General features: G+C 44.4%; 1 protein-coding gene across 4 annotated transcripts in view; it reads right to left on the bottom strand.

Moving 5' to 3' along the window:
- The window catches only part of GLRA1 (glycine receptor alpha 1), a 38947-nt gene that overhangs the window by 6100 nt on the left and 16353 nt on the right, over nt 1-16494 (bottom strand). For all 4 annotated transcript variants that reach the window (XM_014948305.1, XM_014948306.1, XM_014948307.1 and 1 more), the window contains exons 3-6: nt 12985-13052; nt 4368-4591; nt 1237-1319; nt 430-567 (exon numbers count right to left, since the gene is read on the bottom strand). In XM_014948305.1, the coding sequence (XP_014803791.1) occupies nt 430-567; nt 1237-1319; nt 4368-4591; nt 12985-13052 (513 nt within the window). The remainder of the gene's footprint in view (nt 1-429; nt 568-1236; nt 1320-4367; nt 4592-12984; nt 13053-16494) is intronic.

Genomic DNA, 16494 nt, shown 5'->3' with positions numbered 1-16494 from the left:
ACCAGAGTTTTGTTAGAGGAGGAAATTAACAGCTGTTGCCCAGTTCTGAAATATGAAGGTGCAACATCAACAGAGCGAAGAACGCTCTTGGCAGGATGTCCTTTGTTGCTTAGATTTCATCTGCTGCCTTGCATCAAACACAAAAGAAAATGCTGGGAGAGAAGGTCCAGATCAAACACCCTTGAACTGATGACAGTATTACTGGGGATAAGAGGGTTCCACACATTTTTGTGTATTAGCTTTTTTTTTTTTCTGTATATGTGTGTATTTACTTGCAACTTATCTATGTGTATTTTTATATATGTTGTCTCTAGTAGGACAAGACTTGTATCACCAGAGTACCATCAGACAGAGCAAAAGACTCTGGCAAATCCCAAGTCCTGAATTCCTCTCTAATGAATCCAGCAGCTAAGGGTAAACAGCACTGACCTGTGTTGTAGTGCTTTGTGCAGTATCTCAAGTCTTTTTCTTCTTTGAGGATAAACTGAGGCAACGTCAGCCCGTCAGCCACTTGCACGGCTCCTTTTTCTTGCCACTCGAATATGAGGTCGTTCATTGTGTAGCCAACTGTTGAGAGGAGGGAACAAGCACCATGTGAAACATTAAACACTGATCTGGAAAGGGGCAGATTTGCAGAAGAAAGCTATGCTTGAAGGCAGGGACTTATCCTGGCCTTTCTTGGCAATGCTGTAATGAAATGGGATTTGGGTTGAGGCAAAACTGCTCATGCATATGGTAAAAGCTGTGCTAATGATCTGCGCTGGAGCTGTGATGGTGTGCAATGAATTGTCTGCAATAAAGCACATTTTTTCCTTCAACTTGGCTTGTTGAGCCATTTGCCATTTTTTCAAACTTGACCTCTTTCTCTGAATGAAGTTGTTCATCGTCTTCCCCTCCTTTGGGATAAGCAACATGTACAAGGGGCAAATGTTCATCCAGAGAGAAAAAATCCCGTTTGCAGCTGAAAATGCTTTCACCTTTCTCCTCCGAAGTGAAAGGCCAATGTAAATACAAGCAAGCCAGGACTTCTCTCATGGGATCTTTTAAGGTTTGGCTTCTCTACGAAACGTCACATGTGCTGAATGAGTGGAAAATCATGAGCAAGTGGTTCTTGAGCAAGCCCCCAAAGAAAGCTGAACTGGGAATGGGTTGCAGCTGGGGAGGGAGATGGCAAGGGAGAGGGAGATGGAAAACATGTTATCTTCTCTCCAAAATGGAGATGTGTGCAGGACTCACAGCTTTCTAACTGCATGATGCACGTCTGTACATCCATGGGGAAGTTCTTCAGGTCCATGGGGCAGGCCAGAGTCAGTGTGATCCTAAGGAGAGAAGACAGCACAAGGGAATGACAAACTGTTTGTGCTACTGATAAGGGGGTGAAGCTTCTCAGGCATCCAGTGTTGCAAACAAGCTAGTACCTTGCCCAAGACACAGTGGTATACTGGGGGGAATGACTGATCTTTCACCTCTTCCCTGCCTGTGCTTTCACACGTGGTGTTTGAAAGCATCAGAAACACTGAGCATTTGGGTCTGTGATGTAATTCCCAATAGAGTCTCCCGCTGCAGATGGCGTTTCATTGTGATGTTGTTTTGGACTGTGCAGAACAAAGAGTTCCCACACCAAATGGTTGTGCTGCTTTGGTCTTCATTTCTTGCCTCGGGTTAACAACAGTTTGGATTAGCATCAAGCCCAAATCCATTCTCTGGACCCCCCAGATGCATATCTAGAGACTGGGACTGTTCAGAAATCTTTGAGCTGACATTTGTACATCAAAAAAACCCTTCATTTCTTGCCTCGGGTTAACAACAGTTTGGATTAGCATCAAGCCCAAATCCATTCTCTGGACCCCCCAGATGCATATCTAGAGACTGGGACTGTTCAGAAATCTTTGAGCTGACATTTCTACGTCCAAAAAAACCTACGAATTTTGGTCAAGATCACACATCGCTGTGGGGGAAAAGAGAGACTGGTGGGATTTTCTGCAGGGAATATACTCAGTCAATATGAACCTCTGTATCTTCCTGAATTCCTGCTGTGCCCCTTGAGACCTCCATTTTTTTCTCCCAAGCTCCCTTTCCCACTAGGTGCAGGCAATATTTTCCGTGGTATATTGCAGTGCTGTCCTATACCATGATCTATGCTCAACAGGTTTGTTTGGTTCAACAAGTTGATCTTGAATCATTTGATTCAGATAGCTAAACTTGTGTTGGTTTGATAATGCTGAAAATGCTGTTCCCTGAAGCATTTACATTTTTCAGCTTTTTGCTTTGATGTAGAAATAGCGGAATTTCCTGGGGGACAGGAATTGAATTTTTCTATCATCAGGCCTATAAGAAACTTAGCAGGAAGGAAAGATACTTTAACTTAAATACTTATGTTGGAAAAAATTCTCTGCTTGAGTTTAGAGGCATGTTGGGACAGAAAATGTTACAGCAGAAAGAATCAACCTATTCAAGTTTCCTCATTAGGAAAGCAATTGCATTTCTGTATTTAAACACCTTACTAGAAGAGAGTCACCACTAGTCTTTGCTCCTGTAAACCCACCTGGAAAAAAACTCTGCACGCCATGCACTGCCAAATTGCAGGTGGCAATTTTACTACATGCCTTTTTTAGAAGTAAAGAAATGTGAGGTTTCCACGTTCAGCCAACATGCATGGCAATTCTCTTACTCTTTTGGCCATCAGGAATCTGGTCTTTGGACTGGAACCACCTTGATGTTTGATGGAGCCTGTCTACATTGCAGCACTAAGCTGTTTATTTTCCATTTTACAGCTCCATGCTGCTTTTTCTTCCCCATGGCTGCCACTGGGAGCTGCGGCATCAGATGGGGAGAGTCTACCTTAGGCAAATTTACATTATACATGAGGTGAAAAAGTCTTCAAGATAGAGTTAAACTTTCCCTCTTTTAAGCCCATGAAGTTTGATCTTTATTTCATCAGTTTAAAGTAAAGAGTGGGTGGGGTTGGAAGGGAAGTGAAGGCAGGGGATTGGATTGATTTCCTGGGGGAAATTCAGTGCAATTAGTTCAGCTTCACTGATGGATCTAGCTATAAAGGGATAAATGGGAAGAGTTATGCTGAGACAAAGCCATGGAGCAGTTTAAAGTAAAGAGTGGGTGGGGTTGGAAGGGAAGTGAAGGCAGGGGATTGGATTGATTTCCTGGGGGAAATTCAGTGCAATTAGTTCAGCTTCACTGATGGATCTAGCTATAAAGGGATAAATGGGAAGAGTTACGCTGAGACAAAGCCATGGAGCTCTACTTAGCAGTTTCCCTAGTTTTTTTGTCAGGAAATGCTGCAGCTTTTAAAACATACTTTTCATGGGCTACTACTAGTTTTCATGTAGTACAGCTGTTTTTAGGCTTGTGCTAGTATAATATCTCAAGGAATTTTATATTAGGGTTAAGTAAAGTACCCCCAGCTGTGCAGTGGTCTCTGTTGTCCCAGAAGCAGCCCAGCTCATGGTGTGTGGTCTCCATGCCTTTCAAAAGTACCATCCTTCAAGATCCTGACTTCCAGAATAAGGCACAGGAATATTTGTCTCTATTTAAGCTCTTCACTGGTGTGTGATATGGTACTGCCAGCTGCCTAGTCCTTTTGGATGGGCATCTTCTGTACCCATAAAGAAAAATTATGGTGTTCTTCATGCTTTCTTTTAAAGGGAAGCTACTAATGCAAAATTAGGACTGAAGCTCAGGGAGCTGGTGGCACTTTCTCAGGAGTCCACACTTTTGCTAACCTCTACTTCTTGGGGTGGCTGGAGAAAAACCTCTGCCCTTATGGCACATTACTCTGCTCCCACAAGGGTGTGCTTAGACATGCAAACAGGGAACTGTATACCTCACTGCTTTTAAGCTCAGGTTAATGTTGGATATCAAGGTCCAGATGAGGGAGCTGGTTAGTGACCATTTTCTTTCTTTTAGTTTGCATAACTGTATGTAACTAAAAAAAATAAAATATTGAAACGATATTGGTCAGGGAAATAAGGATGTGTTTCACTTTTCAGTGATATTTGTGTGAAGGATTCTGCCCCAGAAGGAGGATGACCCACTGGCACAGGCTGCTTGCGGAGGTCATGGGGTCTCCATCCGTGAGGTATTTCAATTTGGCCAGACAAAACCACAGCTGACCTGAGCTATTGTTGTCAATTGTCAGGACATGTTTGCATGAGAGACCTCCAGAGTCCCTTCCCACCACACTGCTATGACACTGTTAATTGCATGATCTCCCGCATTAAAAAAGTCTTAATTTCTTTTATGCAAGGGCATGCTCAAAGTCTTCACTTTCTCATTTTAGGTTTGAACAGTGGGAGTTTAGCTTGTATCTCCCCTACCTTGCTGGGGCTCTTCCCATTGAGTCACCTCACCTGATGCTGTACAGGACATTGCCGTTTCTGGAGATCCTCAGAAGCTTGTTGTCTGTGGTAATCTCATGGAAATGGGCCCCTTTCTCATTAGCGAAGAACAAGTCAGGCTTCCAGATGGAGTCCAGCATAGAGGGGTCCAGGTCCAGAGAGTCATCAGGGTATTCGTTGTACGCCAGCCGTGGGTCATTCCACTGCTGTCGCAGGAAGATGTTCACCCTGTAATCCTGCACGGTGTAAGAAGGGAGCAGAGAAACACAGTTAGTGCTCAAGGCAGGCTGAAACCATGGAGAACTGAGAAGCGTGTTCTAAAATCACTCTCAAAACCAAACCATGTCTAGGTCTGTGTTCCCAAGCTTTTTTGGCGTTATTTCTCAAGGAACTGTTGTTATTTTTAGCTCGCTACCTTACAGCTATCTCACAGCATGAGCAGCTGCCTGTCCTTGCATCCCTCCATCACAGCAATTGTCAGCTGTGTGTGAAGTGTCAAGACCTCCAGTTTGAACCCCGGGGCTGGAGAAGTGATGTTCAGTTGTGGAGGTTGCAAGGGCTGGTGTCAGTGGGATGACTGTTGCAGAGGATTAAGGGGGAAAGGACATTGAAGCCAACTTCCTTTTAGTGTTGAATTATCCCGTATTGTCTATGGTTCCTCCAGACTTGTAAAAAGAACAGGCACAGTGAGACAGGCAGCCCATGGAGGGGATATTCCCTGTGTATCCACTAATATACGAGTAACTCAGATGAACTGATGGGAACAGCTGTCTTTGGTAGGAATATGTGAACAGGGGAGGGACGTGCATGAATCTGCTCTTCTAATCCTGAGTGTTCTGGGTTCCCCTTGCTCATGTCAAAATGCCATAAATGCTACAGATTTTATAGGATTGCTGTCTTCTTTAATTGAAGCTGGTCCCCCAGCGCCGTGCATAATGGTATCTGCCTCATCGCCGTATCTTACGGCTCCCCTGAGTTCCCCAGGCCGAGGCTGGCTGCTGAGGTCAAGCTCGGACATTCTCCTGGACAATTAAAAGCAGTTTCTGCTCTCTCTGTCTGACTGATAGCTTCCCAGGGTGATCTGCGTGCCCCTTTTCTGCTGAATTTCACATAAGAAAGTGAGCCAACAAATTGAAATGGAGAGAGGATGTGCCAGCTATCAGGAGAGGGATAAAAGCTCCGTGTCCATAAATTAATTGACATTTTCTAAGTATAGAGGCAGACTGCATCAGAAGAGCAGCACATAATAAACCAATTTCACTGCCCTGGCCCAAACTAATAGTTGCTATCATGATTAAGGGTTTCATCGGTGCCTTTCTAATACTAATGTACTTTGAAGACTTTTATTAAGGGACAGTTAATGGAGGGTGCGTGACATGCTTGCTGGTATCTAATACCTGCTGCAGGCACCAGGACCTTTCTTTCAGTGACACTATTTGGCACATCTGAGGGGATCTCCCCGACTGCCATCAGGTCTGTTCTTTCCATCTGGACAACACAAAGCTCTAGAGTTAAAAGGTGCACGTGGAGTGGAATCTTTCTGATGTTGTTGCCTCAAGTGCTTTCTTGACTGTGAACCTACAACCTCTTGTCCAAGAGGACATGACTTCAGTCACACAGGAGGCTTTGGATAGGGCTGTGTCTGGGTGTTTTGTTGTTTTGGATGGGGCAGTTCATAGTCAAGCCCATGGTCTAGAATCTGTTTCAAACAACTTAGTGCCATCTGCATCCTCAGAGCGAGCACAGAAGCTGCTTAATGACATTAATGATTGTGACAACAGCAAATGGACCGAGGACTTGATGCTAAAAGGAGCACACTTCTCAACATAAAAAAGAGTTGCAGCACTATCTCCTTCTGCTGATATTCCAAATGTCACCTTCATAAGTCCTAGCGGGCCCCTCTGACTTAATTATTCATTTCTGTCCACCCTGTATAATGTGTCTTGAGAAAAAGTGAATAGCTGTGGACAGCTTGGACCCAGGGCCTTAGCACAGCAGGACTAGCCAACCACGCAAAGCTGAAAAAGGAAAACAACCCTGACTCTCCACTTCCCATGGTACACAGCAGCTCCCCGAACAACTTGCATGCTTTCAGTTCTCCCTTTTCTGCATGTAAAGGTCTGCAGCCATTGCAGTCAGGGGAAATCAATGTCACTGACCTAATAGGTAGAAAGCAAAAGGTTGTTTTGCTTATTCAGCTACAAATAAGCTGACTGCTAGCAAACCAGCTGCAGGTGGGGGCTTATGTCATGTACAACACGAATTAAACTCATGTTTGGAAGAAACTTCAGTGGTAGCTGCCCAGAAGTGTTCTCAGCCTGATGGATTGTGGAAGGGGGGTGGAAATGGAGCCAATCTCCCTGCAACAGCTTATGTTGCTGTAGATAAGCTTTGTTGCTGGAGTAAATTCACTGCTTCAGCTCCAAAACTTGCCAAAAGGAAAGGAAAGGGTGAGAAAAGATGTGTAGTATGGTTTACATTGCCACCACAACAAGCCTGAGAGGCCATAGACAGAATGACTGCCATAATCTTTGTCACCACGATAAGGGATCTTAATCACACACTTAGGGGCCAAATTAACTTCTCATAGTAGACAGCTGTGAGAAGGTGCCTCTTAACTCATCTCCAGAGACCAAGTGCCCTGTACTCATGTCCTGTGTGGGGACAGTCCAGGAGCATGTTGTGGATGTGTGGTGTGAGAGACTGCACCACCTCCATCCAGGGGACGGTCGGCATTGTGGTGAGTAACTCCGGGGTGTGCTATTCCTTGTGCTCCTGCTTTGGAGACAAGTGCAGTGGATATTTTTTGGTTTGGAATGTGGATACCTGAGCACTTATGCTGTGATATAAGAAAAGCAAGGCCAAAAAAATATAATATGTGCACTGAATGCAATTATCTGGCTTTGCTGTTTTATAGCATTAGTTTTTTTTACCTATCTCTGTGTGTTTGTGTTTATTAAGATCTTCCTTTTCTGTGGGTTTATTCCACAGCCCTGGCCTGGGCACTGAGAAGAGTTGTTTCCTCCTAGATGCTTTTTCCCTTACGACACACAGCTGCGTTGCACTGCAGTATTGAAGGTGCTCAGCAGCCTTTTAGATTTCTTATGTCGAGGCTTATTTGAACATAAATGTAAACTCAAGCACTGTGACTGCAAAGTGGACAATGACAGTGCCCGAGGAGCCAGCAGAAGGCACGGAGAGCAAATGGGGTATGTCTGTGTCTGTGACATAGCCTAAGAGAAAGGTTACTGTGTTCTGTACCAGCTAAAGGATCCTGTGTGTTGAAAGCTTTGTGCTTAGGCATTGGAGTCAAGCTGAGAGGTGATGAGCCGAAAAACACTCGTTTGTTGGCCACCTGGAGGTACACAGTGTTTCTCCTGGATGCTGTTGTCTGAGATCTTAATTAGCATCACTAAGAAGTCCACAGTTATTCTTAAATGGTAGACAGAACGGACCAATTTCTGATGTGAACTTTCAAGAAGAAAAAAATGGTTTTACTGGGGCTGCAAATTCAGCAAAAAAATATCTTATTCTCTGTATCCTTCTTATCACTTGAGATGCTCATTTGTGTGCCAATCACATCCAGACATTGATTATCTTGTGCAGCCTGTTCTTCTGACTGGCTTGGGAGTGGAGAGCAGCAACTCTGTGTTGTGAAGGCATTCACGAGCTTTGCAATTTGGCACAAAGACATTTTACTCCCAAGGGGGAAATGACACAGCGCAGGAAGAAAATAACTGAAGTCATCAGAGTAGTCCAATTTGGTAATGCTGAAATGAAATTCTGCTTAGTGGCCTCACAAAGAGCCAAAGAAATGGAAGATCATTTCAGACTGTTCCTTCCCAAGGTACCACAGTCTTGGGATCTGATGATGAGCGAGCTGATGGAAGCAGTGGCAGGCTGGAGGTAGTGCTGTGAAGAAGGGATGGAGGCTGTCAAGAAACTCAATAGGTTTCAGCCCCTGACTCAGGGATTCTGTCAGATCAGCCTCTGCACTGAGCAGTTTTGGTGAGAAGCTTCACTTTGACAGATTTACTCTTTGCTGATGGAAAAAAAAACAGGGTAGAGGCTGAAATCCCTCAGGAGGGTATTCTGTTATCCCACCTGGACAGCAGAGCACAAGGGATTTTACTGACATTGAGTTCATTCTCTAGAAAGGGAATGAACGAACACTTTTAAGGCTACTTGCCCTGCAAAGGATCATTACAACTGACTGATTGCAAAAAAATAAACACACTGTGAGTGGACCTTGGAAGGGTTAATAAGGGACCTTGTTACCTTGCCACAGCTGTAGCCAAGTAACCAAATTGAAGCCTGGTGTAAAAGCCACAGCTGGGCTGAGGGGAGGACGTCTGCTGCTTGAGAGGACGTCTGCTGCTTGAGGAAGGTAGGTGTGTGGTGAGGGATGGGAGCAGTATCTTGGTGTTTAATATGTGTGGATATTTTTGTTCTGGAATCCAAAGCAGAAAGTTTTTCTAGGCTTCTCTCCACAAAAGGCGGAGAAAGCTTATTCCTCTGGGCCAAAGATGGGGCTGCTGGGGATGGGGAGGGTAGGCTGTAGCCACTGTCCTGGATTATTGATTTAGGAATTTAGTAGTGAGGACTTGTTCTTTAGCTTGGTTTTTTGTGTCCTTGTATTTGAGTTGCACAGTCCCATTTCATGGCTTATTTATTTATTTATTTTTATTCCCTCCTCTAATCAGTGCAAAGACAAACTTCACTCAGAGATGGCCAAAACACTGCAGGTCTAACGTTGAAACTGCAGCAGATTGTGAGGTGGTGTGAGAACCATTTCATTTTGTGTTGCGTGACTTGTTACTCGCTTATCATCTCTGTGGGACTGATGGCTGGTTTTAAGAATGACTGACTGCAGAAAATTGAGCTCAAAACCTAGCCTTTGCTACAGGCTTTGTGCTTTGATACTTAAGTCTTTTGTTGACCTTGGGGTGAGTGGCCTCAGTATTAAATGTGACCCATACGCTTCATCAGTCATATTTGCTATGTGCTGCAGTGGCCTGTGAGGCTGGAGTGAATTGCTCGGTCGGTTTTGCAGGATGGTTTGTTATCTCGTTGGAAAGCTTGTATACAGATGTCTCTGAACAAGTACTTAACGTTTGGACAGTTGCAGCCTCTAGATTCTCCTGTCCTTAGGAGATGCTGGGAGACCAATTGTGGCTGTGTTGCAGCTGGCCGGAAGGTTACATTTGGTTTGCTCTTTTCAGATGGCATAACTATGGCATGAAATCAGCAGAAATAAATTTGCATATATACACTGGATGTAGAGAAGCCTGTGCTGGCTGTTCTGTGGTTTCTTTTTACGCTCTCTTGTTTGCTGCATGTGGGTCCTCTTTAAAACACGGGACTAGGAGCAGTCATCTTGAGCATTGAGTCTAGCTCCTGGTAACTCCAGGTGATGATATAAAAATAAATCCCTCATTCTCTGTGTGACTTCACTGTATACCGAATGCTCCCCACTCCCTAAGTCAGTCAGAGATAAGTAAGTCTGCAGCTTCCATTGGAAGAAAGATCAAGGGTGTTGCTTAATTCCAACGTTGCAGTTATAGCAGGAAATCTGTTAGATAAAATGCTCAGATAATCCTACCAGTTGTCTTGTGCTACAAAGAAAAGCCAAAGCTGGTGCAGTTTATTCAGTGAAAACCGATACATTGTTCCCTAAGTGCTTGACTTCTGTTTTGTTTTGAATGAAGAATTTGTAGCTTTGCTATAGGTTTCCTGCACTGGTATAGCTGGGGGAAGGTACTTAACGCTTTTGAAGAACAAAAAGGGATTTAACAGCTTGTGGTTGGGGGTTGTCTGGTGTCTTTAATAAAAATAAGTGGATAGAGTGGATGCATCTTGCAGTTTTCCTGTGGAATCCCTTGCTGTTAGATGTGTTATTGCAGCAATGCTTTGGGACAGAAGGAGGCTGTCTCTACTTGTCTGGCTGTTGTAGTTGGTAATATCTTTCCCCTTGAAGTACTTGTTGGGTTCACAAGTTCCCTTGTCTTTATTGCTGACTGCAAGCGAGGCTGATGGATATAAGTGATGAGCCACAACCTAAGGTAACTGACTGAATGTTTATGGTAGATTTACGTGCACCACTAGAGGCTTTTGTGTTTGGTCTCCAGTTCTGTAGGGTGCTTAAATAAGTTTACTTTCCTTGCTCTAAGTCAGCTCTGCTTTGAGGAATTCAGTTTGGTGGATGACTTTGTCTTTTTTTTTTTTTTCCTCTTCTTCCCTCTATCCTTGCAACAGTTTTTAGATCTCTGTGTCTTGACCATTTGCATCCAGTTTCTCTAATCCTCTGCATGGTGACCTCATGATTTATGCTTATTTGTGAGATTCAGGCAGTGTGAACTTAAATGGTAGCAGTAGTATTTTCTGTAAAAACCAACAACCCCACTATGGAGATAGTTTAGCACCTTCTCTAATTGCATGTGTGGTATCCATAAAAACCCGTGACTCTTCTCCTGTAGGTAGCACTGCAGTAGAAACCACATGTGAGAAGATACACTACTCGGAACCTGAACCTGGCCAGGCTTAAGGTGCCTAATGATTGAGGTTTAAACCATAATGTTGTTTCTCTTTTGGCCAGTGAAGCAGCTTGGGGAGCATTACAATCATCAGTCGCAGGGCTCAATGATAGAATACCGCTTGCTTTATGGCAAAACGTTGAATTGTCTCTCCTCACCCTGCAAGATTCCCCCACCCCCTGCCCATAGGTATTTGATCACTGGTTTTAATTCAAAGTAGTCAGGTCTGTCTCAAAATCCCTTCAGGACCTCCCAGAATCTGTGGTGGGGAGTTGACACTGTCTATTTGACCTGCTGCGTCCTCAAACAGTGGGGAGAGACCAGCTTCTCTGCAGAGTAAGTCCCAAAGACTGCTCCAGCTTGCTGGGCTCTCATTTTTATATGTTTCAGTACTTGTGTTGCTTGTGTTCTCATCAGCGTTTACAAGCAGAATTGCTGTCCCCGAAGAAGTGCATTATATTAGGTTGTGTGCAATGCTGTGTCAGCCTGACATCTGGACTAGCTTGTCAGAGCTGGCTTGGGTATTTCTAGACAAAGCAATGTGCCTGGAGGGTGTTCTTGGGTTCCCATGGGAATTTTTTTTTTCTATGGAAGATAGACTATGAAATGAGCGGCATCTGGAGAGGAGAGCAAGTCCCTGCAGCGTGTCTTAGAGGTGAACGGCATCTCTCTCATGGCAGACTATGCTAATTTTATAGAGCATCCTGCTTACAGGGATCCTGTGGCATCTTGGCATGACTGCTCTGATGCATCTTGCAATGTAGGACAGACGGACTGAAAGCCATGTCACTGTAATGTGCTCTGTACCCTGCACAGGGCTCCCTTGTGTGCCTGCCCTCTCCCTTGCACTCTGTGGATTTTCTGCCAGAGTGTGTAGGAACACAGTATTTATTGCCTGTAACACTAAAGGAAGCATCTGATAAAATAGTGCATTAGGAACAGATACATATTTTGGGTCTAGTTCTTTCTCTTTTGCTTTATATACAGATGAATCCATGAATACACACTTCCTCTATGAACCCTGACGAATTCAAGCAATCCGACTATGAAATGTGTTTCTTTGTGCTTGGACAAAGTAACAGGGTTTTATTGCCTGCTACTGGAATTGAACTGCCCCTGACTCCAAACATTTCCAGAAGAATGGTATAAATAGTAGTGTCAGAAGAGATTTATAACCCCAGGTATGTGGCTGTTGATCTCCTCTGACAGTGGTGTGCATTCTAAGTAACTTGTTAAAGTCAATGGGTGTGATCTGTATGCAAAACCTATAAGATCCTGCCTGAACATACAAAACGCCTGAAGCTGGAGTCTTGCATTCTTCATTCCACATTTTTCTAGAGAAAGAATTACCAAGGAGTAATTAAACACTGCATTTCTGGATTAGCTTTAATTAGCACAGAGGTAAGGCACTGTACCTCCAGAGCTTCCCTTTGCTGTTCACTGATTATGTCACAACCAATCTTTAATAGTTTTCAGATGGAGCAATTATCTCTTGTTCTAGCAATTCTCTGCTCCTAGTGTCTTGCCAATTAGATTCAGCCTTTAGCTATGTTCACTAACTTTGTCTGAAGTGAGACCTAACTTGCAAATATTGGTTTTGGCTTTTTTTTTTTTAATTAAAAGTTGTCTAACAAATATATTTCCAAGAAAATAATCATGTAGTGATTCTGTTAATCTTGGGGAATCGGAAATCAGATGCAGACTGAATTTGAGTCTAGTTGATTTCTCCTCACTTAAAGTGTTGAATCAAACTCCTGGATTTACATGCACTTAAACACAAAGTATCTGCAACTGTGTCTGAGTTTGGAGCCTTAGGCATGTCTTCAGAAAAGACTACTTGTTTCCTTTTCTGACCTTTATACTTTGTCTGTAGAGTGTTTTCATAGAGATGCAGATACAGACTGTGTGATCTTCAACTACGGGCTGTGGAGTCTTGTGTGTTGTGTGTGAATTTACTCAAACCTGAGGTAAATCTTGGGAACACAGAGACAGTATTTTCCTCTGGCCACACTAAAGAGGAGGGTGCTGCTGCATTTGCTGGGAGTGCAATGAGGCTGAGCCAGTAGCGGAGCAGCTGTGCTGTGATTTTTACTTACCATAGTCGTTTCTGCAATCGAACCAAAGCTGTTGATGAAAATGTTGCAGCTGACATTCACTGGTGGCCCTGCATGACAAATACAGATTGGAACAGCAGTTCACTGTGTGCTTATAAGACAAAGCGTTTCCACTCTGTGGTATTAAAACGTGTTGTGGGATCAGGGTGACTGAGGGGTGAGTGTGGGAATAAGGTCTGGTCTTGGTTCTGGTGCCAGTTTGACATCAGGCAATGCTCTTGTTCCGCCTTCGCTCCCTGGTTTGGCAGAGTATTTATATATCTCTTCTGTGAACCATTTTGATGAAAAGGAATAGATCACAGGCAGGACAGCTTTCTAGATATCTCTGCATTGCTCTGTGGGTGCTAAGCTCACCTTGAGCACGATAGCAATATATCCCAGGAAAGAGCTGAGAGACTATTGACAGGGTCTCTTGTTTAGAGCTCTATACTTCTAAAATACTCATTTAAAGCATCTGAATGTTTCTGAACTGGCACCATATGCTCCCTATGGAGCCAGTGCAGCAGAGTGTGCTGTAGGGATCAGGCTGAGTAAAGGAGCAGGTACCCCAAGTGCTAATGATGGCGTCTGCTATGGGTCACAGCTGGACAGGAGACTTCAGGGCTCTACCAGCAGAAATTCTCTGACTGTCCTGTCTTGGGAGAGGGCACTCCCAGACTCTGGGCCATGTCTCTCCTGGGCTTTATTTACTTTGAGACTGAAGCTTTGTTTAACCTTAGCCATATTAGAAATGTTAAGGGGCCATGCAAGGAGAGAAGTAAGAATTAAGGGATGAAAAGACTGTGGTTAGAGGCCATGGAGGTCAGTCTGCTCGTGGGGTACCAGTGCCCAAGTATATCAGTGTGATTGGAAGTGGATCACAATATTGCCCGGCAAATCTGAGGTGGAAATGTTGCATTTGCACTGGGGGAGATGCCAAAAGCTGCAGTTCAGCAGAAAGCAAAAAGCTGGAGAATGTTCTGGAACCAGAACCACATCTGGTTCCTGGCAAACCAGTGGTGTGGCCGTGTATAGTGAGAGGATTTCTGTAGAGCCTTAAAGGGAGGGGGAAAAGCTGCTAAAGGGCTTGCTACTGGTGCTGCCTGTGTGTGGTGGGGAAAGGCAGCCCAGGCAGAGAGGGGAGGAACCTCCCCAGGAACTAAGGTGCCCCTTTAACACAGGGGGAATTCCTCTCATAACATCCCTGTGACAGATGCTCTTGGGAAGGTAAAATCTGTGAAAGAGTGGAAGTGAATTTTTAGATTATTCCCCAATCCTTTATGGAGATGAGGATGGTGTCTGCATTTCAAACACTGCCTGATGGCTCGGCTTCACTCGGGGGGTGATGCTTGCCCGTTAAGGCCACATCTGCAGTCTGGCAGCTGCTGCAAGATGAAATAATTGGGGTGGGGGGAGGAATGGCTTTAACGAGAGGCTTGTGCCTCTAATCAGTGCAAGCTTCCTCCTGTGTGAAAATTAATGGAATTTCCTGATTACTAAGTAACATTTGGAGCTTGGTTTTACTCCTCTTGCCTTTCCTCCTCTCCTGCTCAAGTCTCTTCTGAAACTTTGTGCCTGTCCTCTGTGGGAGTAGGATTGCAGCCACGTAACAGCAATGCTCTCTACGGCTGGGATCTTCTTGGTACGAGTCCCAGACACTCCGAGCAGGCTGCTGTCTAACCAGCTCCCAGACAGCCCTTTGCCAGCGCGGCAGCAGCTCACTTACTGTTCAGTCTGTGCCGTTCTTCCAGACTGTTAGACATAGGCACGGGCTAAAATGTCAAGTACAAAATGGTGTCTTTCTTTTTTATTCTCCCCCCACTTCACTAACTCCTCTTATCTAGCAAGCTTGTGAAGTTTTGAACATTTGATCGTGTTTAGCACTTGTTTTATCCCTTTCTTAGTGCTCCTCTTGAGCCTGGGAGTAACAGTTTTCTTCTCTGGGTCCATTTCATGAACCATAGAGAAGGTCCATGTGCATGTGATTTCCCTTCCCAGAGGGCATATAAGAAAAGCATAAGAAAAACACTGAGCTGCCCTCCTGGACGACTGCATGTGCTCATGCCTCTGACATGCATGGAGGGTTTTGGCCCTGCTCTTCCTCATCCTGTGCTGATGTGCTCTAGTGAAGCTGAGTATGGGATGAGCTTGTCCCAGTATGTGTGAAGAAGACTCTCCTTGGGGCAGCCCAGCTCTTGCTTAGGAACCATGCTCTTTCCACTGTGTCCAAGGGGAGTTGTGAGCAGTTTTAAGAACTTCTTTTTTTTCTCTTGTGTGAGAGTCCAGAAACTTCCCTGCCTGCCAGTGAAAAGTGCCACCTGTGCAGTGGGATGCAGCTGAGGGAATGTAGTTCTCCAGCAGCAGGCTCAGGTGTGACAGGTCCCTTGTCCCATGCCTGCCAGGGCCAGCTCTGTCCCTGTCTGGGTCACTGACTTCATCCTCCAACTTAAAGCAAAGTCCAAATGCTTCTTCCTTGTTCTCAGAATGTGAATCCACAGCTAAGTCCAGACTCTACAGCATTTAGGGAAAAACTGCAATCTTCATTTTGTTAATCTTCCCCTCCCCAAAAATCAATCTGATACGGATCTTCGGTGTTATTTTCATTCAGATCTAAGCCATTAAAATGCCCTTATGAGTTACTGCAGTTAATTTAAATGACATGCTTTGAGAGCTACAACCCCAAGCTCTGTAAAACACCTCCTATGCCTCCCATATAAATTGGAGCCTGATTTATGTGTGGGAGGCTAAGCCAGCAAAACTGCCCTGTGGGGAAGGTGTAGTTCATTGAAATAAAACTGAAATTAAATTATCTCAAATAAAAATGCAATACAGCTGCCTTCAGCAGGAAGATAATGTATACATTTCATTAAATATTAAAGTTTAATTTCTTTTGTGTGTGTGCATAATTTAGTAGTAGGCAGGTTTATAGGGTGGGTTTTTTTAACTCTTTGTGATTTGAATAAATACAGAGTTGTTTTCTGCTGCTTTGTTGATTACTAGGACATAAGCTTTCCATGTATCTTTGGGTTTAAAAGCCCAGACTAGAGCCTACTGCTTGAAGCTGGATGGCAGGTGCTGTCACCATGATTAATGGGTCCTGGGAATGTATGTTAGCGTTGCCAGTGACTCTTTGGGGTGAGGAGTAATTGGTGGTAGGAAACAAAAGAAGTGAATGAAGTGAGCATTGAAGAGGGCTGGGCAGTGGCTGAGAGGGGGCAGGTCCCACTTTATCTCTGGGTGTGAGTCAAGGGCAAAGAGCTCAGTTAAAGAGAAAACAAACCAAAAATACTCCATAAAGCCTACCCTTGTTACAAGAGGCGTTTTGAGGAGCAAAGAAAGAGGTTCTGTTGCCTCTTCCTAGGCCTGCTTCAACACTGGTTGGCTGCTGGTGAGTACAGGGTGAACTGGGGAAACTGGGTGTGAAAAGCAGCTGTTGCAATGGAGCTGTGCTGGACTGGTTGGCTGCTGGTGAGTACAGGGTGAATTGGGGAAACTGGGTGTGAAATGGAGCTG

The sequence above is a fragment of the Calidris pugnax genome, unplaced genomic scaffold (assembly GCF_001431845.1).
Source record: "Calidris pugnax isolate Ruff unplaced genomic scaffold, ASM143184v1 scaffold27, whole genome shotgun sequence".
Lineage (NCBI taxonomy): Eukaryota > Metazoa > Chordata > Aves > Charadriiformes > Scolopacidae > Calidris > Calidris pugnax.
This window is presented reverse-complemented; position numbering and strand designations above follow the sequence as displayed.